Source organism: Rissa tridactyla, chromosome 8 (assembly GCF_028500815.1).
Source record: "Rissa tridactyla isolate bRisTri1 chromosome 8, bRisTri1.patW.cur.20221130, whole genome shotgun sequence".
Lineage (NCBI taxonomy): Eukaryota > Metazoa > Chordata > Aves > Charadriiformes > Laridae > Rissa > Rissa tridactyla.
Window position 1 is genome coordinate 24560898 of NC_071473.1, and position 21218 is coordinate 24582115.

Consider the following 21218-nt stretch of genomic DNA (forward strand, 5'->3'; position numbering starts at 1 on the left):
CTCTCTCCATATGAACGAGAGCCATGCTTGCAGCTCTTCCAACCGGGATAAAATTCTTGGTCAACTCTCTCCTCTCAGAACACAAGAATCTGTTATTACCAGATGACCCTCCCAGTCCCTTACCAGGTTACGCAGCTTTAGTGCTACACTTATTTTTATAAATAAAATGCAGCAGAGCATTCTTACTGCATCTAGTAATTTGAGACTGAAAGAGAGCACGCCTGTGTGTGTGTTACAGAAGTCTCCTTCAATATTCACAGTTGTGTTACAAATTCCATGAGTCGATCACTGTAAGCTGAGGACATAAATCAGTAAATAACTAAAAAAATAATTAACAATGTGCTGCATTGCCGCTCTGTTCCAGCACAGATGTCTCACACACTGCTAATCAGGGTATACTGTCTGCCAGAAGTCATTTTATACAGGAAAAGGCCATCCTCGCTTCCACCCCAGATAACAGACACCTCAAGTATAAACCCTCGTAAGTTGGTCCTCAGTGAAGTCTGGCATAAATCTCTGCAGTGATCCAGCTGGAGAAGCTGGGGTTATTTCCAGCACAACTACGCATTCCAAATTTCTGTCCCAATGGCATTCTGACAATATCTTTTAGGCATGCATTGTTACCAAGGAGATCCTATAACTGTAGTTCCTACAGGTTCTTGCTAAGTGAACTCTTTTTCTCCTGGTTACATGATATTCCATGTGCTACAGACCATGATCCAATCTCCAGCTTTCTTTTCTGGAATGCACATGAGCTTTCCTTGAGTACCATAAAATTTCTGCTGGTGTTACTGTATACTCCACATAATTTTTAAACGTTAGCAATCCCAGCCACTGGAGACAGGGGAGGGAGATCAGTGGCTGGGTGGCAGGACACACGGATTCTCAGGGTACTGACCTGGCCCTCTGACATTGACATCCAGAACATCCACCTCTTGATCTGCTTGAGGCGGTGTAAGGGCTAGTGACGTGCTCCCACAGACGTCTGCTGCCTCCAAGTGCTGCTGTGTCCACTGGCGCTGATCTATCTGCTCATCCCCTTCCGGGAGCAAGGCTTGATCTTCAGCCTGAGCACAAGGAAATAAACAGTTGCTTCAAAGGCTCGTCAAGAACTGAAAGTTCTTGGGTTTTTTTTAGTTTTGTTGGGGTTTTTTGTTTGGTTTGGTGGGGTTTTTTTGCTTTTCTTATTGTTTTGTTTTAAGCTAACGAACATTTACCTCTGCTTTGCATTCTCAGCTTTCACACTCCCACCATATATTACCAGGCCTGAACTGCAAGACACTGCACTATCATTAACCTTCCCTTCCCTTCTGATGCAGCAGGGCCTGAGTAGGGAGAGGACACCAGAACAGAAGTTACCGGGTTTACTGGTCTGTGGTGGCAGTGCTCACCCGAGGATTTGCTCCTCAGATATCATTAGTTTCATATTATAAACCCCTACGCGAAGGGAGGTTTTGAGCAAGAGACATACTCTGGAAGTTAAACACAGCTGTCCTCCTCACTAGCAGTTTCAATTTCAGGCAATATTTAAGTCTTGTAGCTCCTTACCTTTGCTCTCTTTGGCTGAGGTCCACCATCACCCGCCCAGTGTTCAGTTGGTCCAGAATCTGCCAGGTTCCCCTCCGGTATCTGGACTGAGAGATTTCTAACAAACAAGAAGAGCATGTCACTTTGCAGGCTGAGCAGGTGCTGCTACTGGTACTTAGACTAGGCTGCAGAGACCAAGGATGGGATGCTTGCAAGTTTCGTAGCTTGCAAACAGAGGGACCAAGAAATTAGAAATCTCAGGCAGCCAACAGTGGCATTAAATGCATTTACAACTGCAAACTTGGTTAATTCAGCGGAAAGCCAAAACTGCATAAATAGGATTCTTCTTTTGAAACTTTCCATTATTTCTGAGTCATGTCTTTAAAACACTGAGCTAGATGTATTAAAAGTGCACTGTCATCTATCAACCTACAAACATCTCACCTATGCCAGGAGGACCAGATTCCTTACTAGGATTTTATAGATTACAGTTAATTAAAGTTCTTCTGTCCAAACCAGATGTATTAAGATTTAGAGAAATAGGTTAGAAGTTCTAGCTTAAAAGGCAGCTTTCTCTATGGAGCTGAGTGCCTTTAATGAAAGATTCACACACCACATTCTCAGAATCCTCTAACACACTAACGAACACACTGTCAGTGGCCTAAATGCAAACTTACTTGAGTCCAACAGCATCTTCCCCCACTGGCTCTCTGCGCTTATGATTACTAGGATCTCTGCGCAGAATAAAGCCCTCTGGGAGCCACAGCGAACCGTGTTTGCGCTTACGCTTTGCCATCATCACACCCAAGAGAAGAATTAAGAGGATGATCAAAGCTGCCACAGCAAGTAGGTAAAGCAACTGGGTCTTCGGTGGTAACAAGGGTTCACCTAAAAATTCCAGTTAAAATACAGTGAGATTAACAAGGAGGAGACAACGATCTTCAACCTACGTATTTTCTTTTCTCAATCAGAGTCTTCCCCTCAGAGAGAGTATTATCTCTTCACCATGACGCATTTAGAGCAAGGCTTGAGGAAGTTTAGGCTCTGCTGCAACTTTTGTTAGAATACATCCTGTCTTTCTGGCTTCCCTTGATCCTGGTTTCTCAAAATATTTTTTAGAGTATGTGAGTGCTGAACTGAAGATCTTGCTCCTTTCTCAGAGTCCTGCTGGCTGAAGACAGCCACCCTGAATCAGTGCAGAGAGAGCTGACCTGCATAACGATATGAGCATGACCCAACGAGGAATAGTGATATTACCAACGTTGCAGCTGAGCCTCAGACTGAGGGAGAGGGGAGCAGAAATCAAAGGGATTACATATTGCCAGAGGAGAAAACATCTGGTAGACTGAGGAATGTCCCCCACCCCTTCTCTCTAATGGTGCCTTTTTCATTGAATTCATGGCTTAGAGCACAGGAATGATTTTTAGTGCAGACAAGATCACTGCAGTGTACGGCACGCTGCCGCAGCACATGAGAGATTATTGTTTCTGCAGGTATTAAAATGACTAGGATCCAAACTTAAATGCCCTTAGTAACCTTACTTAAATGCCCTTACTACTTACTAACCAGATATAAGCGTATTGCACATACATACTTCTATAACTGGGGATGAGTAAGTCAGCTCTCAGAAACCACACTGAACAGTGAGAAATACTGACGATGATCAATAATCTGATCATGAATTTTTGCAAGCCCGAGTTTGCTGACTGCCTTCCTCCACAAGCAGTTTTCCCTCTGCAATTACTTACTTTGGACAGACACGAAAGGATAGGGCAACATGCCCTTGATGGCCTGAGCAGCTAAGAGAGCTGCAGCAGCTTCTGTGTTCTGAAAGCATTGCTCCGAATCCTCTGCACACTGACGGTTGTCAATCTCCAGGAACACCCTGGTGCTGCACAGACACAGTAAAAGGGCACAAAAGTCAGTGACAGAAACTTTTGCCAAAGCTGCAGCCTTTTAAGTTAATCCTTCCACCCCAGCACTGACTTTGGCAGCTCAATAGCTTTACATCTCCCTATTAAAAAAAAACAACTAGACTACAGCCCTAGAAGGTCTAGAGCGCCCCAGATACCCACAAGCAAGAACTACCAGCATAACAAGGCCAGAGGAACACAAAGGCATCCACTCACCCAATGACCTCTTGCTCTAGTTCTCTGTGCTTGCGAATGACCGCAAGCGATCGCCGACTTCGTGCTGCTGATTTCTCCCCATAGTATGGGAATACCATGGGGTTTCCCTGGGAGTCCAGCTTGATTCTCAGATTGGTGTGCAGAAGAGTCCCCAAAGTGCGCAAGAAGCTGCGAACGTCACCCAGCAGCTCGTCAGGAGGCATCAAGACCACAATGATTAGGGTCCCTTCCGCCAGCTTCTCAGCTTTGTCACCAGCACAGTCCAGGCCGTCCCAGCCACACTCCTCACTGTTACAGCCCTGGTCACAGCGGCCATCTGCGTAGTGATCGGCACAATACTTGTCATACCTAGAACAGCGAAAGGGTTACAGGCAGCATATAGGACATACACATTCTGTACAGTACACCTTGCAGTCTAGGGGCCAAGGCCTGACACTCTTCATAATCATTTGAGGTAAAATAACATTCATATCCAGGATATAAGGAGAAGAAATATAACCCCAGGATAAGCTTGCAATCCTGCAGGGTGGTAGAAAGCACAGAACACCTCAAGAACAAGCAGTTCAACTCTGGTACCAGTGGAAGAGAATGGTTTATTCCGTTTACTAAGGTAAAGTTATAACACCTCCTGCCTCACCGAGGGAGAATCATCCCAGCAAAGCATCCACAGAAAACAGAAGAGGAAGAAGTGCCATGACAAACAAGCTGGAAAACACATCCAAAGGTAGCAAATACAGCTGGGATAAAAATACAGGTATTTCTGGTATGGAGTGAAATTCAGAACAGGAGGCAGGACTAAAATCTAGTACAAAGTGAGATGCCTCCTATCTACATTTCTGCAGAAAGCAAGGCACATCCATCGAGCAGGTTAACATATTACCATTGCTCAGGCTGGCAACTTAGTTCACAGCATACAAATTCCAGAACTTCTTTCAAAAAACAATAGACGAAAAGTACACAAAGCAGCAGAAACTCCTTGACGCCAAACTTTCAGCAACAGAAACAATGGAAGAGATGGAAGCAGCAGGCACGAAGCATACCAACTACTGAAAGCACTAGCAGGAGATGTATTAGCGACACAGAGAAACCGTTCTCGGGATCAAGCCTTACTTGCATGTTTTGCTATTTTGCTGGCATTCGAAGTTGTCAAACAGGCACTCGGGTGTGTTGCAGAACTCGTCACACTGTCCATTGAAAAGCAACCAGCAGCGCAATGAAGAGGAGCAGTTGGCCCAAGGATCTTCCATTGTCAGGGAGCAGTCACCTCCATCCCACTGGCAGGCGTGAGTGTTACAGTCTTCATCGCAATAGCCGTCTTTTGCTTTTTCCGCACACTGGGAATCCAAACATCCTCGGGGCTCCGGGCTGAAAGTTACGGGCTGTTCACACTGGCTGCCTTGGGTGTTAACAGGGCACTGACAGTAATAGTAAGGAGGCTGAGAATGAGGGTGGCAGCTTCCACCGTTCTGGCAGGGGGCACTGGCACAACCCGTGTTTGTCTGGCATTCCTCTCCCACAGACAGCTTGGGGCAATAGCAGCGTGGACCAGAAGATGTCTGGATGCACTGCTCCCCCTTCTTGCATTTCACTTGTCCGCAAGTACTGTGGCTGCTGAATTCACATTTTGCTCCAGAATAACCCTACAGGGGGAAAAAAAAAAAAAAAAGCAAAACAATCAGGCTCACAAACTTAATTCTTCAATGCTGTGAGGGTTGGAGGCAAGGTGTCACGTGCAAACCCTTTCTCCCCCCGTAGTTCCTCTAGCCTCATCGCAGGAGCCATGATTTTCTGGATCTAGCCTCAGGGATAAACTATGAACTTACAAGGCTCTGTTATATTTAGAAATGGACTTAGAAGAGCCATGAACAAGGGGAATCTTGCAGTAAGCACAAAGAACAGGATAGCAAAAAAACTGTCGAAGTCTAATACTAGGTTTAAGATAGAGAAGCCAGCTATTCTGCCTCAACAGCGGAACTGTTTGGGGTAACAACAGGCAGCATCACCCTCCCAGGGCACCTGGAAGCCCAGGTTTCCCAGCTAAGTAGATAAACTAAAGGATGCGGGTAAAGCTTTGCAAGTAGCACAGAAAAGATAATCTTCAGCTACAGTGGCACAGTGAAACCAATGAGACTGTAGCCAGAGAACTCTACATCTGAGGCAGGCAATTCAGTTTCAGGATACAGCGCTTACCGGAGGACACTGGCAGATGAAGCCATCCGGCATATTGCTGGCAACAGCACAGGTACCTCCGTTCTGACAAGGCTTCCGGGGACACACATCTATTACGCTCTCACAGTGACGACCTGAGATGTAGACACACAGGGAGAAGAGAGCAGAGAAATGTGTGTGTGTGCACAACAAAAAGCTATCACAAAGCAAAACACTCCCTTGACTAGCCAATGAGCCAAATGCTCCAGTGGGACCTTCCCCTCAGAACAGGTAGGGCAAACCTCTTCAGATAACACATGCTTTTTAAGTAGCTGCCTAAGTAGCGGTAGAGAAAGGCAGAACCCTAGAATTCACAAGGGGTATTTGCAGAGAGCCCGCCTTGTCTGCTTCCTCAATAATATAGAATCACAGAATGGTTCAGGTTGGAAGGGACCTTAAAGATCACCCAATTCCAATCCCTCTGCCCTGGGCAGGGACACCTCCCACCAGACCAGGCTGCTCAAAGCCCCATCCAGCCTGGCCTTGAACACCTCCAGGAATGGGGCAGCCACAACTTCCCTGGGCAACCTCTTCCAGTGCCTCACCACCTTCACAGGAAAGAATTTCTTCCTAATATCCAATCTAAATCTCCCCTCTTTCAGTTTAAAACTGTTACCCCTCATCCTATCGCACCACTCCTTGATAGAGTCCCTCCCCATCCTTCCTGCAGGCCCCCTTTAGGTACTGGAAGGGGCTCTAAGGTCTCCCCGGAGCCTCCTCTTCTCCAGGCTGAACAACCCCAGCTCTCTCAGCCTGTCCTCACAGCAGAGATTCTCCAGCCCTCTGACCATCTTCATGGACGGACCCATTCCAACAGTCCATGCCCTTCTTGTGCTGAGGACTCCAGAGCTGCATACGTGTGACCCATCATGAAGACAGAATTTGCTGCTGTTGTCATCCCCAAGTCATCTTGGCATAGAGGATGAAGGTGATGTATCACACCAATTTGGGCGTTCCTAAGACTTCTTTACTTTTTGGGAGATGCTCAATGAGTCCAAAGGCAAACCACGCTCTAACCATGAATGAACAACCCTCAGGACCAGATGCAACATGAGTGAATAGGAGAAGGAAGCGGACTCTCCTCAGACTGATCAGCTAGACAGAGAGGTCCCACTGCACTGACTAGCATCTGCAGCAGTTCTCAGAGTCAAACTCTGACACCAGATTTAAAAAGATGAAGATGACCTAAGTGTGACTTGGACCCCCACGGAAAAAGTTAATAGAAGTCTCCACACATGTGTGGCCAAGACTGAGTGCTCGCAGACAGGAGCAGACAGGGCAGGACGGCCCACGGAGTCCTGGCACCCTGTCAGTCACAAACCACAGCAAAGCCACCCCATCCCCTCCCAGACAGAAGGGTCAGTGTGGAATGTGCAGAAGACGAACAGCTAGAGGAAGAAGCATGTTTGCCCCCCTCTGTGCCTAACATTTCCAGACAGATTTCATGTCTGAGACACAGCAGCTCTCCCTGCTCCTCCCAGGGTGCAGCAGGTCCGCGCTCCCCACGTCGCAACTTCCAGCAACCCTTCCACGAGAGCCAGAAGCGACACGAGGCATAATTCATAAAAGCAAGCTTAAAAATAAACCTCTCTGATGACCTGCACTGGTGTCCCTCTAGTTAGCCTGGCTCCACTTCCCTCAAACGTTCCTCCGTTAGGAACTTCTCTCATCAGTCTAGGTAATGCATTCAAAAATTACTACGTGAATTCCGCAAATGCATTGTCTCTGTGATTTCTCTGCATCTGACAATCACAAATTTAGTGGAAAATCACAGCATCTTTAAATTTAAAGAAAAAAAAAAGAGTAAAAACTACTGGTGAAGCATGCACAGAGGGTCAGTGGTAAGCAGGGAAAGTGAAAGGTTTTAACGGAGGAAAACTGAATACATAAGAAGTTAAACTGACATGGAAACTGGAAAGCTGAAAGTTAAGACACATCTGGAGACTATTAGCCCAAAGCTATGCCCAGTGGGAGGCAGAAAGCAGAATAGCAGCAACACTAACAAAGAAGAGATCTAGAGAGAGTGAGAAATAAGTTTGCGCAGCATGAAATTCTTGCAAAGTTGTGATTCAAAGGATTGTGGAAGGATCACATCACCAAGCTAGGAATGTACAGTCTGCCTATGCACAGAGTATTCCATTCTGACCACATCACCAGTGTAAGAAAGAAAGGGAGCAAGGAGTAGAAAAGGAGGCCAAAAGCTAATTGTGGATACCATGACACAGATTTATAGAGAAAATTCATATGCGGCTTTGCAAAAGGAAAAGCCATGGAGAAGCTGACACGCCAACAGTTACACTTCCAACATTAGAAATGTGAAATTACGAAGGAGAGAAGAGTACCACAGGAAAAAAAATCCTGGCAGCCAAGTGTCTCAGGAGATTCCTTCGTCTGAGACAGCTCTGGAAGCCAAATTTCTTAGAAGGTTTAAAAGAAAGACTGGTTTAAAAACTGAGACATGGTGTAGGGAAACAATTAGATATTGTAAAGGGAAGTGGCTAGATAACATGACTGCCAGAAAGGGAAAGAATGACCATTTTTCAAGATATTACCCTGAAATTGGAAGCATGTTTACGACTAACTCACCAGTAAAAGCACTACGACAGATGCATGTATAATCATTTATCAGCTGAACACAGTCCAGACTTCCACGAGGGTTACAAGGATTAGAGAGGCATTCGTTGATATCTCCCTCGCATCGCTCGCCTGCAAAGCCTGGGAGACAAATACAGCTGTAGCCCCCGATCTGGTCAATGCACTGCCCTCCGTTAAAGCAGCGGGGTCCTCCTGAGTCCAAAACACAGTCATCGACGTTCTCCTCGCAGAAACGGCCTGCCGAGACAGTAAAAAAGCAACAATTTGAGGATACAGTGTCATGGCCTCAAGTTTTAAGGCTACTTCACACACAGCCCCAGATAAAACCAGGTAGAGAACCCGGCTTAACGCAACCCACAGCCCACGTGCTCAGCCAGCCTCGGATCAGACCTCGGGAGCATGTGTTTTAGATCCAGCCTCTTCTCAATGGTAGGTCATACTGGTATTTAGCAGCTTTCGTGCTTGACTTGATTTAAGACCATAATTAAAAACACAAAACCAAAAAAGAGGCGCACTCAATTTAGCCCGGCGACTGAACACGAGAGCCCCGTGCTGCCCTCGCAAGGCTGCGAGCCTCCCACCATTCATTTAACTCGGCGGGAACCCCGAAACTCGGCAAAGAGCACTTGTAGCGACAGCGTTAAAAAGAAGCAACAGCAAATCAACAGAAAAAAAAAAGCAACTGTGATAAACCACAGATTCCTGGCCAGCACGTCGTGCCTGCTGTTTGACTTCTGGGGACCTGCAGTAAACTCCCGGCTGGGGGTGGCAGTTTCTCCCTCTCTCTACAGGGTTCCCTTTCAAGGGGCCGTCTGGGCTCTGGTTCTGCCTTCACCACACGGTAAAACGGAGAAAAGGGGACATAGAGGGTAAGTTGAGAGCAAGGAGTTTTGTCCCTTTAACACGGCTGATTCATCCGGAGCAAGTCAAGCCATTCACCTAAACACGGAGGATGCTTATGCTGGCATCAATAAAGTATTCATTTCACACTGGGGCAGGGACAAAAGCTAAGCCTTGATACCATAAGTAATTATGTAATTTTTTTCTAATTACTTTAATTTACAAAAGAAAAAACTGTCACATCCAAAAAGTAATTCATCTCAACAAATAAAGACGGAGAATTAAAAGCAGCACATTCCGAACCTCTCAAAGGAGGATGGGCGTTTTAGTACAACCCAGCGATTCTGGCAATGCAGAAATTGGTACATAAACACACACTTTGATGTAGAGACATAAGAAGCAACTTCTCTTTTTTTTTAAATTGGAGGACCAAATTAAGAACAATACATGAAGAATTGCTAACGCAATGATTTACAATGAAATAAACACTTCTCCAGGCTGGGAAGATGTGCTGACAGCCACACTAAAGTGAATGAACTGGTAATATGCATGGGCAGGAGGCAAATATATTTGATTATTTTATAATTTTACTTAAATGTACTTTATGAACCAAGAATTTAGTTCTATCTGATGCACATCCGGAGATTTTGCCTACGTTCAGATGACGCACTTCAGAAAGAAAAAGGAAGTTGAGAGGGATGTAAAATCTTTAACTGACTTGAGAATCAAACTTAAGGAAAAAAGTCAAGGAAGAAAGCATTCACTGATGGCCTGAAATGGGCAATCCTGAATATTTGCAAAGGTAGAAGTCGGGGCCGTCAGGTCAGATGTAACAGGGAAATGGAAGGTTAGGTTTCAAGAAAGACGACATTAACCGGGCTGTGGAGCCATACTTACTGAAAGCCACCATTATGTAACTGTGGACCTTTTTTCTTTTTTTTAAAGAAAGAGCTTTTATTAAAAGAGCTCAAATTTGCTGAAATAGTTTAAGCTAGCCTAGAGGCACTAAACTCCTCTTCCACAAAAGACTCTAGGACAGAGGACAATGCAGGGCCAAAACTGAAACAAGTAAAGGAGGTTGGAAATTATGCAAGAACTAAGCAAGTTTTCTGGCTATTTCACAGCATCTTAGCCAAAAAGAAACCTTGGATTTACTATATCGAAATAGATAGGGTTGGGAGAGACCTTAACGGTAATGTAGTCCATCCCCATTGCCAAAGATGGATCACACATTCCCAAAGGACACTGTCATGACCTATTCCTTTAAAAGGAAAAAAAAAAAAAAAAAAAAGGAAGAAAAGAAAAAAGCAGCATTTATTTTTAAAGAGAAAATATGTATCTCAAGGGATTCAGTGCACTTTGGGAACATTCTTCAAAGAAAATAATGCGTTCCCTTTAGACCCTGCGTCATGAAACCAGCAGTCAGAAAGAAAAATTCACTCTTGTAACGTTCACTTAATTGCTGAGCTTCATACCCCGAGTTCCTGGTGGACAGGAGCACTTGAAGTGATTGACGAGGTCTATACACGTTCCTCCGTTCTGGCAGGGCTGAAACTGGCACTCATCCACTTCGTATTCGCAGTTGACACCCTGGTATCCAGGCACACACTGCCAGTATAAAAATAAGTGTGAATAATCTTCTCCTAACGGATACATTAGCAGACATCTGAGAAAGGCTAACGCTGACAAAACGAACCCTCCATGGGACAGATTATGGCTGCTTTTGTAGCTGATACAACTGCAAGTGATTTCAAGGGCTGCAGAGCCAGCCAGCTGAAGCACACAACTTGACCGTGCGGCTACTCAGCAGCATGCTGCATGCTTGAATTTGAGTGACTTTATTCCTGTAAAATACAGAGATTAAATCCTGACACCCTTTAGCAGTGAGACTGGCTTAAGAGTTTTGTCTTAAGGTTTACATTAAAACTCATCCTTTCCTTCTGGGCATGAGCTTCCAAGGTGTTCTACCATTCTGAGAAGCTTAGGAAGGCTGCTAGAACATAATCTCATGGTCTTCATTGCTTTCTGCATCAGCTGTAGGAAACAGAAAGCAGTGGAATGCTCTCCCACCCTGAAAGGCAAGGGATACTTAGCCCATCAAATAAGGAGAATACAACATTCCTTTACTGCATTCTACATATATTTTAATATAAACCACACCTTGGGCAAAACATCTTTAAAGATAAGAACTCCAAAGAGGCAAGGAGTTCAAATGGCCATCAACCACACCTCCTTACGATCACAGCTCTAATTCCATCTTAAAAGCTTCTTGGGCGCATCGCTTCTGCCACAGCTAAATTAAAAATTCTTTCTAGGAGCAGGTTACTCTTATCCCCTGTTGGAAGCATGTGTTTCTGATTTCTTTTGATTCCTTTGCATTGCAACGCTCTAAATATTTATACCTCTTCCCAGTAAACCAGCACGCCTTACCTCGCACTGGTATCCGCCCAGGTGATCCCGGCAGGTAGCACCGTTCTGGCAGGGGCTGGAGTCACACTCATCCAGCTGCATCTCGCAGTAGCTGCCAGTGTAACCCACCTGGCACTGACAGCGGTGTGAGTTTCCAGCATTGAGACAATGGCCAGAGTGCTGGCACAACTGGTCCACCGTGACTCCTGAAACAAAGCGAAAGAAAGCAAGCAAACATGTAAAACATTCGCTGACGGCATTGGTAGCTCAGCCCGGAATGAATACGGTTAGCCACAATGAATTGAAAAGCTGAAACTCAAAAATTGAAGAGTTAGTCTTTAAATTACAGTGGGTCAGAACCACAACTGGCTTCCAAATGAAGTCACTGCTCTGTCCCCTTTGGATCATCAGCATCAACACTGGCATGAAGTATCTGTATCGCTGTATGATTTTACCGCTGGCTGGTGAATACACATCTGAAGTACTACTGTTGCAGTACAAAGGTTCAATGTTTGTACACAGAACGTCTGCAAAAGATATGGGAGCTTCTTTGACACTGAATCTGCTTGTTTGGATTTCCTAGACTGAGAATGGCATAACACTGTCCATCAGCCTGGGCTACAAGCCGCCCTCCAGGAAGAAATTGGTTTAAAACCCCAACTATTTTACATGGGCATCAACTGAAGCAGGAAATTGCTACTCTGGGGGGCAATGGTATTACCTATATAACTAAATAGCACATTTTAGTAGCCAGTACTCTCTGCGAAAAGACTTACAAAGATCATGAGTTACAAGATGCCTTTCTTGTACAAGGACAACATGTCTTAGACCTGGCCTGCCTGGGATTTAGCAGAAAGGCATAAATAGTCAATGTATCTTCCAAAAAGGCAGGCCGTGTAAAACAGTATTACTGAAACTCCGAGACTTCATAAAATATTTAATTCTTTTCTAGTATTTTTAAAGTAGAAGCTAGCTTCTTATGTCAGAAATCAAGAAAGCCTTGACTCCCAAATGCAGCCTTGCGGAGTTTTCTAGCTTAGAAGTGATCACGATCAACCAGCTGGATGCAAAGCTCTCTGGGATTTCCAATGCGTGCTGCGTTCACAGGCGTATGGGGAAAAGGAGGCACAGATTAACGATGCATGTGGAAATGTTTTCAGTTAAAGCACAGAGGATACTTATTTACCCCTTTGTGAAGCTGCCACTTGACAGGAGACATTGGGCACATCGCAGTAGGCGCCAGTCCAGCCAGGTGGACAGACGCATCGAGTCTGGGCTCCGCTCTGGACACACGTCCCTTTATTCTTACAGGGAGACTTGCTGCACAGATCCATAAGTGCCTGGAGAGAAAAAAAAAAAAACCAAAAACCACAACGTGATGTATGGCAAGAGCAGTAGGAAACACTATTCGGAGTACAAGTTCAAGGAGCAACGAAAGGAAGCTAGGCTCCGCAAAACTGGTTCCATGTGGCACTGGAAAGGAAGGGACAGTACTTCCCAAGTCTAAGGCAGGTGCTTCACTGACAGTCTCAAGAGCTCACTTGCCCAGGAAAGAGCAAACCTACTGATAAGTAAAGCCCAGATGGCAGCAACATTTCAAGAACAAGCTCATCCTCGCACCGCGCTATGCAGAGGCATCTTTGGCTGGACGGGTTTGAGAAAATTCTTTCAGCCTAGACTTCTGGTTCCACATTAGTAGGACGTTTCCAGGAATCAACAGTAACAGGTGCCCCTTCTTTTCCCAGACTCCCCCCATCTTCACTGCTTTTTGAGGATGACGGATGTGTTTCACGTTTTGATCTTTGCTTTTCCTTCCTGTCACTAGCTCACCATACCTGCTTTTGGCCCCGTTTGCTCTCTCTGAATTTTCCTGTTTTCGAAGATTCAGCTGAAACCCCACAACTGTTTTATGAACCAGAAGACAGGCCAAGATATACTGCTTTTCTTGATTCCTTCTGTAAAAACGAAGTTTCCAAACAGAGACTAAAACTCAGTAAATCATCATATGAAAGTGGAGTGAGGACCCAAAATAACTCTGTCTGACCTAATATAAACCAGCCACTAACCATCATTTCCTTTTTGAGCACTTGGTCTTCAAAGTAATACAGCTACTTGATTGATTTCAAGCTGACTTGCGGGAAGGATGAGGTTTTTCAAGCGAGCAGTAGTGAATTTTGGCTGCAAAAATGCCATTTCAATTGCAGAAAGTTCTGCTTTTCAGATGCAAACCGTCTCCTCACAAAGATTAAAGTAGAAAAATCTGTGCTTTCACAGGCAACCAAAAAGAAACTTGGAATGAAGTTTTATCACATGTAGTTGAGCGTGAAGAAGAAAAAACACTGAGCCTCTTGCTTCTGCATTTGTAATGAGTAGCTGACTGTTTTACATGCAAATTCTATAACTTATGAATCATTGTCTGATTTTGTTCTGCTTACTTAGCTTTGCTAATTAGGTCAAGCCAGTTTACCACTAAGACAAGAACTACAGTGTTGCTGTAATCTATAAATCTCCCCAATACAGCTTTGAACAGTGCTTGTAAATTTAGAAAGTTCTGATTCCTTGTCTAAAATGGGTAATACATTATGATCCAGCTTCTCCGAACATAAAGCAGACTTTCTGAGAATCCACATCATTTAATTTGGGGACAGGAACATAATCCTTTTCTCAAGTGAAAACAAAGCAAACATAACAGAAGAGGAACTACTGAACTTCGCAGTACTTTATGATCACTCTCAATGCTAATTCTCCCAATGAGGTTTAAGTCGTGTGCCCAGAATGCGTAATTAGGGTAGCAGAGGGCTTGCTTTTTTCTATCACTTCATTACTTTGCATTCATTTCCTCCATTAGCAATACCTAGAAGCAGACCTGACAACTTAATGTCTAGCAACACGCTACTGGAAGAACACCTCCCCCACTGCCACTAAAACGTTTCTTCTAACACCCACTGCTTTACAAAGACACACTGGCACAAAAGACACTTGCAAAATTCTTACAGAACTGTAGGGTTTTCCAGCAGTTTAAAAAATTCACATCTTTTTCTTTTTCAATGGCATCACTAAGACTGCCTATGGAGGAAGCCAATAGAGTGTTTACTGTTCCACAGCTAGAAATAGCCTCAAATCCTTCCTGCTGTTTTGATAAGCACAGAATAAAAAGAAAAAAAACACCTCTGATTTGAAAAATTAAATCAGCATTCTGTTTCCACTGCGATACGCCAAGTTTAAAGTTTTTAATAGGTACTGGTCACTCATTTACAGCCTGGGTTTGCAGTGCTTATGCTCAACTGTGGAAAACTAAACTGCCTGAAGTGAAGTCTGCAAGGAAGGCTAGAGCTTTTTAGTGAGGTCGGGAACAGGACAATCACATCAGTTACTGCCCCAAAACATTTTCTGGCTTCTTATGGAAAAAGAAAATAATCTTCAATCAACCTGGAATAACTTACACCTCTCTGTAAAAAATAAACCAGTTAAACCAAGGAGGCTGTACAGAGGCAGGGGTTGGTCTCTTCTCCCAAGGAACAGGCGATAGGACAAGAGGAAACGGCCTCAAGTTGTGCCAGGGGAGGTTTAGACTGGGTATTAGGAAAAAATTTTACACTGAAAGGGTTATTAAGCAGTGGGACAGGCTGCCCAGGGAAGTGGTTGAGGCACCATCCCTGGAGGTATTTAAAAGCCGGGCAGACGCAGTGCTTAGAGACATGGTTTAGCAATGGGTTTTGGCAGAGTTAGGTTGATGGTTGGACTCGATGATCTGAAAGGTCCCTTCCAACCTGGGCGATTCTATGATTCTAAGGTCCTGCTAATCAGACTAATATTCTGCCTTTTGTTTTGTGCTTGTTTGCCCTTTTTTTTGATACAGGATTCTGCCTTCAATCAGGACAACTCTATGCTTCAAATGAAATGCAGCCATTTTCAAAGCTGACAGCTGTTTTTCATTTAAGAAGAAAAGTAATCTAGAACATTCCAATGACACCTGTCCTCATAAATCACCAAGCATTTTTCTCCTCCTTGCAAATAGACATTTTCAATTTCCAGAGGTTTGAATGGGGGCGCCTGCTCTGTTAGACAGAGGCACTGGACTTCTTTTTCCTGGGGCTAACAGGCCAACCACTTCTTACCACATCTGAAGGAACAAGAGCTCTGCCACGTTTACTATGAGGGTGGTGAGGCACTGGAACAGGTTGCCCAGGGAGGTTGTGGCTGCCCCATCCCTGGAGGTGTTCAAGGCCAGGCTGGATGGGGCTTTGAGCAGCCTGGTCTGGTGGGAGGTGGGGTTGGAGGTCTAGGGCAGGCGGGTTGGAACTAGATGACCTTTAAGATCCCTTCTAGCCTGAACAATTCTATGATTTGGTACCTCACATCTAAGCCGGTCACTTCTGCTGTTGAACAGCTCAAATGACAGTGCCCTGTGCAAAACGGCTGAGAAAGTGTCACCCACCTGACAGTTCTTCCCAGTATAACCCAAAGGACATATACATCGGTATGTGCCCAGGCTGTCCACGCAAGAGCCTTTGTTCAAGCAAGGATGTGAATCACACTCATTGATTTCTGTGAGGCAGAAGGGTCCCGTAAATCCCACTGGACACTGGCAAGTAAAGGAATTGATCCCATCCACGCAAGTACCTCCATTGAAACAGGAGCTGCAAGAGAGTGAGAACAAAGGTAAACTGAGACAAAATGCAATTAAGCTCACAGCCAACACAGCACATAAACATTACTGGAATGAGAGAGAAAAATCAGATTACAGGATCTTCTGACCACCATCAAGTTCCTGCTAAAGAAGGATAAATCAGCTGACAGCAATTCAAGGGGACTCCAGTTCACTGTTTTTCACCTTGGCAGGCAAAAAAAGTAAAGCAGGGTTTCAATGAGTCATTAGTGATGGAGTTAACTTATTTAATGAAATCTTCCCAGCCCCAATGTGACCACAACCAGCACTGTACCAGGCAGGCGTGTGGCTTGCTCAAACTGATAAATTTTATACAAATTACAATTGTATTACAAATTATGAGAAAGAAAACAATTTGCCTTTTTTTTTAAAGCTTCAAAGGAGTAACAGGTACGTTTTCTCAAGGAAAAAGTTTCTGTAACATGCAAAACACAAGCATGTTCTTCATTGAAATCATGTGAAAGTATTGGTATTGCTAAATTCCTTCCTCCTCTTCTCATGAGAACCTTAAGTCCCTGATTTGTAAAGCTACTCATACATGCCCTGGCAAAATTCAGATCAAAGGAATTATTCCCCCCCAATCTTCTCCTCATAAGAAATTCTGCCAGATTAGGTGTCCTATGGAGAAGTGACTGGGAAAGTTAGGAGAAGTGATGCCTCATGCAAATTTGACTCCTTTTTCCTTCTAAAGAAACGTCTGCCTGGAAACTCCTGCTCCTCTGAAAATAACCCTAGATCAGGCTCAAGATAATCAGTTTGATAAAGTACACAAAACGAACTCAAGCTTGTTATCTGTCCTGCGCACCGTCAAAGGGTACTTCCACGAGAGAAGCCACTGACTCACCTTCTGGAACTTTCAGTGCAAGTTTTGAGTATCTAAATTCTGACTGTGATTACGGTTGAGATGTCAACAATAACCTATTCATTAGAGACGTTCCTCTGCCTTGTGGGCTGAATTCTGTTTTACCAGGAGCAGAAACTACGGTCTACATTCGTGGCAAAACAGGGAAGAGAAGGCAGAGGAACTGTCAGTCACTTGGCATGTTTCACTGAGATCAGGTACCCATCTCCAAAAGAAGATGGCACTGTCTCATAGGCAGCTTCTCACACAAGACACGGAAGAATTATTTGAAGGGAATTCAAATTAGCCAACCATCACGGCGCTCTTAAGTATAGCTCAGGAAATTTTGGTAGAGAAGGTGTGACTGTTTTAGCTTGGCAGAGCGTTGAAAATTGCTACATCCCTCATTCATACCTGCAAGACTGGTTTCTGTCCTGATTGATAACGAAAACAAAAACAGGACAAACCTCAAGGAAGAACCAGGCGTTCTGCTAAAACACCCAACATATTTCACTTGATTAAACAACTGTTGTGCAAATTAAACACACCCTCATCAGTGACACAATCCAGTTCTTAAGCAGAAGATGTTAAAATACTTCCTCCCCCACAACTGCAATTTTATCAAAGATAAGAAAGCTCTTTTCTTTGTGTGCAGAAAACACATCAGACTACGAAGAGCTTTGCATTTAGGCATCTTATTTGCTTCTGGTAACTAGATTAGAAAAGACTATTTTTTAATTGTTTTTGTTTGTTGGGTTTTTTTTAACCATCTCAAGCTTTATTAGAAATTTTTTCCATTTGAGAATCTGAAGTTAATTCATCAATCCTAACAAAGCCTAAAATAAATATGCAGGCAGATGATGGGTACATAGGGTTAACTCTCAGAGAGCTTTTAAAACTACCAAGTGAACCATTTATGTAAGGACCAGCTGTTGAGCATTTTAACTCAGTTCCACACCTCCCTCCCCCCTCAGAACGCCCTCAGGTTTTATCTCAACACTGCTAAGCCACATCCAACTTGTGAGCATTAGAAGATCACTGATGAATAAACCTTTCCAGTACAGAATTTGTGGATTAAGTGTTCCCTCCTGGGGGATTCTTCGTATTATTGGCAGTCAATAACTCAACTCAGGGCTGATTTATTTTTCCTGCCTTTCTGAGAGTTGGCCATCGCTTCCATTTTTGCAGCTTTTGTATTTCTCAACATTGTTCACAACCAATCAATTATTTCCCCTCCCCATATGATAATGGTCTTATAAAAATATAAATTATTTATGTCTTAACAAGCTAGCATCTGTTACTGTCTTAATGTTTGTTAAACTCTGTCGTATTCCCTCCTATAATGGAACTAAGCTCCTAACTAGTCGTGCAAACTGAAGACCAACTTTGGCAGGCAACTGTCCTTCAGCTGGTATCCTGCACAAGGTAAGCAAGTTTTCCTTGCATGAATCACAAGCACGTCTCGGTGACAAAAGGCAGGAAACCCAGATGCTCATCGTTAAAAACTGCTCCTGAACAGGACTGACTTCAAGGCAGGAGCAGACAGTGTGTGGCTCCTCAGTGCAGCAGCACAGGGAAGTTCTCTCACCTCTCAGTGCATTCATCGATGTTGTTCTCGCAGTTGGTTCCCTCAAACCCAGGCTGACACTTGCACGTGTAGCTGTTGACGTAGTGGGTGCAGGTGCCTCCATTCCTGCAGGGTTCACTCAGGCATTCGTTGGTATCTGTTTGACATTTATCTCCATGAAATCCAGGGAGGCAGATGCATGAGAAAGAGTTTATCCCATCCACACACGAAGCTCCGTTTTGGCAGGGATCTAAGATAGAAACGTTAAAACGGGTAACAGTCAAAGGTCAGGCCTAGAGTAGCAGCTTTTGGGGAAATAAGTATCACATAGCCTGAGTGTGACAGACTACTGACAAGTTTTTCTGAGCCACTTTATGGAGGAAATAATCCCAAAGCATTATCAATAAAAAATTCACAAGAAGGTGTGGATCAAGGCCAAGCTTCAGTGCCTAAAGGTTCCTCTGCTGGGATTTGGTCAGCCAAAACGAACAAAACCAGATCCAAAGGCTCTTGCTTTAAAGTTCAAACTCGGCTTTTTCGATAAATGCCTACTGAGAAAGACAATACAAACAGCACAGCAACTGTCTCTTCTTCATTACCTCATTCATAAGAGAATGCAGACAAGTCTCTCTCTTCCAGATGCTGCTCAACACATGGAAGAACTTGTGTGCTTCGTTTTAAGCATGAAAGCACTCCAGTCAAATCAAATGTGTAGGTGTAAATTACTATATACATGATTTTATATATATAAAAAATATATATTTTAATATATATAATATATATATTTTACTATATATAATAAGGTGTTATTCCCAGTATCAAAGGCTGACTGGGGAAAGGCTGTCAGAAAAGCTCCCAACTTCATACACAACTTTGGATTCTTCTCACCTCTGCATTTCTTGACGTTTTTTTTCTCTCTACCACGACCTTGCCACTTGTCTATCACCATTTTTTAGTCTAATCCAACCCCTGCTACTGTATTCCTTCTACTTCCACAAGTACTGCCTGGAAGAGCTCTGCCGTTCCGTGATTTCTGCCTCCTCTGCTCCTTCCACTTTTGGATTTAAGACCCACAACCCTCTGTGGGATACCGCCTCTGAAGCCAGTTTCTGCATTCCCTAGACCAAATGCCTATGTAAATGAAGGTAGGGAGGAAAACTGGGAGGGGGGAGGAAAAGGAGAGACAGGAAGAGGGATGAAAAAAAGGTTACGGAGCCCTTTTTATGGATCTGTGACTATCTTTAAGTACTACTAAAATACAACTTTAAAAGGCAAAGAGACTCCACCAAAAAATTTGCAGTTCAACGTAAGTACAAAATCCTTCTGTTCATTGGTAAACGAAGAAAACAGATGCGAAAGGTAATTAAAGCTCATTTATTGACTGAGAAATATGCTCACATGATAAAAAATTGTGTTATAAGAGACACACCTGCATCCAGTTAAAGGTCATCTGACTACTGCAGAGAAAAAGCACATTCAAAGCGAGACCCCTGGCAGCAATAAAATGTTGCCTCTATGGCAGCCAGCCATTTATTGCCGCGCATTGATTTTCTGTGCCGCACATTTACGGACATAAAAAGGCGATTCGAGTATCAACTTCTCACTAAGTTCTTCTTGTTGGAGGGCTTGTTTGCTTCTTGGATTAAAGACATTTGGCTCAAGCCGTGGAAGGTTTTTGTTATGCTAAATGAAATCAGCTGTGGCAGTAATTGGAAATTCTTCTTCAACCTCATGGGTGTGCTGCCTAACAGACAACGCGGGATCAATCTCACAGCTCTCAGAACGCTTAGGAATAGAGAGAGATTTCCCAGCTCTTCCAGAGAGAAAGACAAACGCTTGAAAAATGATTTTATCTTCAGACACCCACATAAAAAACTAACAGCACAAGCAATAATTTGGTTGGCTTTGGGAGGCAAAGCTCGGGGTCCATGCACAAACATGACGTTTTTAGTACAATACCTGTTTGCTCAGAAAGAGGGAATCAAAAGCTCGGGCTGAGCCAGATGTCTTACAAGTTCTTTCAGCAGCGCTGCTTTAGGGTCTCCCACGGTAACTTTTGCTAACAGGCTTGTTTGGATCCTTCTCGACGGCAGTCACAAATTTAAATTTTTTTTTCAATGCAAAATACAACTCTAAATTCACACCTAAAGTCTTTAAGACTTGGGTTTGGTAATTAAAAAAAAAAAGCTAATAAAAAAATAGAGGTTTGGGTTTGGTTTTCTTTTCTATTTGATTGTTCTTTGTGGGTTTTTTTGTTTTGTTTTTTGTTTTTTTTTTCTTTTAAAGAGACAGCTAATTAAAAAATTACAACATTATGAACTCCTCCAAGGTTTGATACAGCACTTTTCAAATGGTAACAGACAAACTTTTAAACACATGCCACTTCTCAGGAAACTCTGATTTTATCCGATGATGATACAGAATATACCCAGT

General features: G+C 43.7%; 1 protein-coding gene across 1 annotated transcript in view; it reads right to left on the reverse strand.

Moving 5' to 3' along the window:
• The window catches only part of NOTCH2 (notch receptor 2), a 90990-nt gene that overhangs the window by 10369 nt on the left and 59403 nt on the right, over nt 1–21218 (reverse strand). Inside the window, exons 17-29 of the mRNA XM_054211688.1 lie at nt 18807–19035; nt 16147–16348; nt 12895–13048; nt 11730–11914; nt 10775–10907; nt 8451–8696; nt 5847–5959; nt 4767–5296; nt 3657–4004; nt 3276–3418; nt 2205–2415; nt 1549–1645; nt 899–1067 (exon numbers count right to left, since the gene is read on the reverse strand). Of these exons, the coding sequence (XP_054067663.1) occupies nt 899–1067; nt 1549–1645; nt 2205–2415; nt 3276–3418; nt 3657–4004; nt 4767–5296; nt 5847–5959; nt 8451–8696; nt 10775–10907; nt 11730–11914; nt 12895–13048; nt 16147–16348; nt 18807–19035 (2760 nt within the window). The remainder of the gene's footprint in view (nt 1–898; nt 1068–1548; nt 1646–2204; nt 2416–3275; nt 3419–3656; nt 4005–4766; nt 5297–5846; nt 5960–8450; nt 8697–10774; nt 10908–11729; nt 11915–12894; nt 13049–16146; nt 16349–18806; nt 19036–21218) is intronic.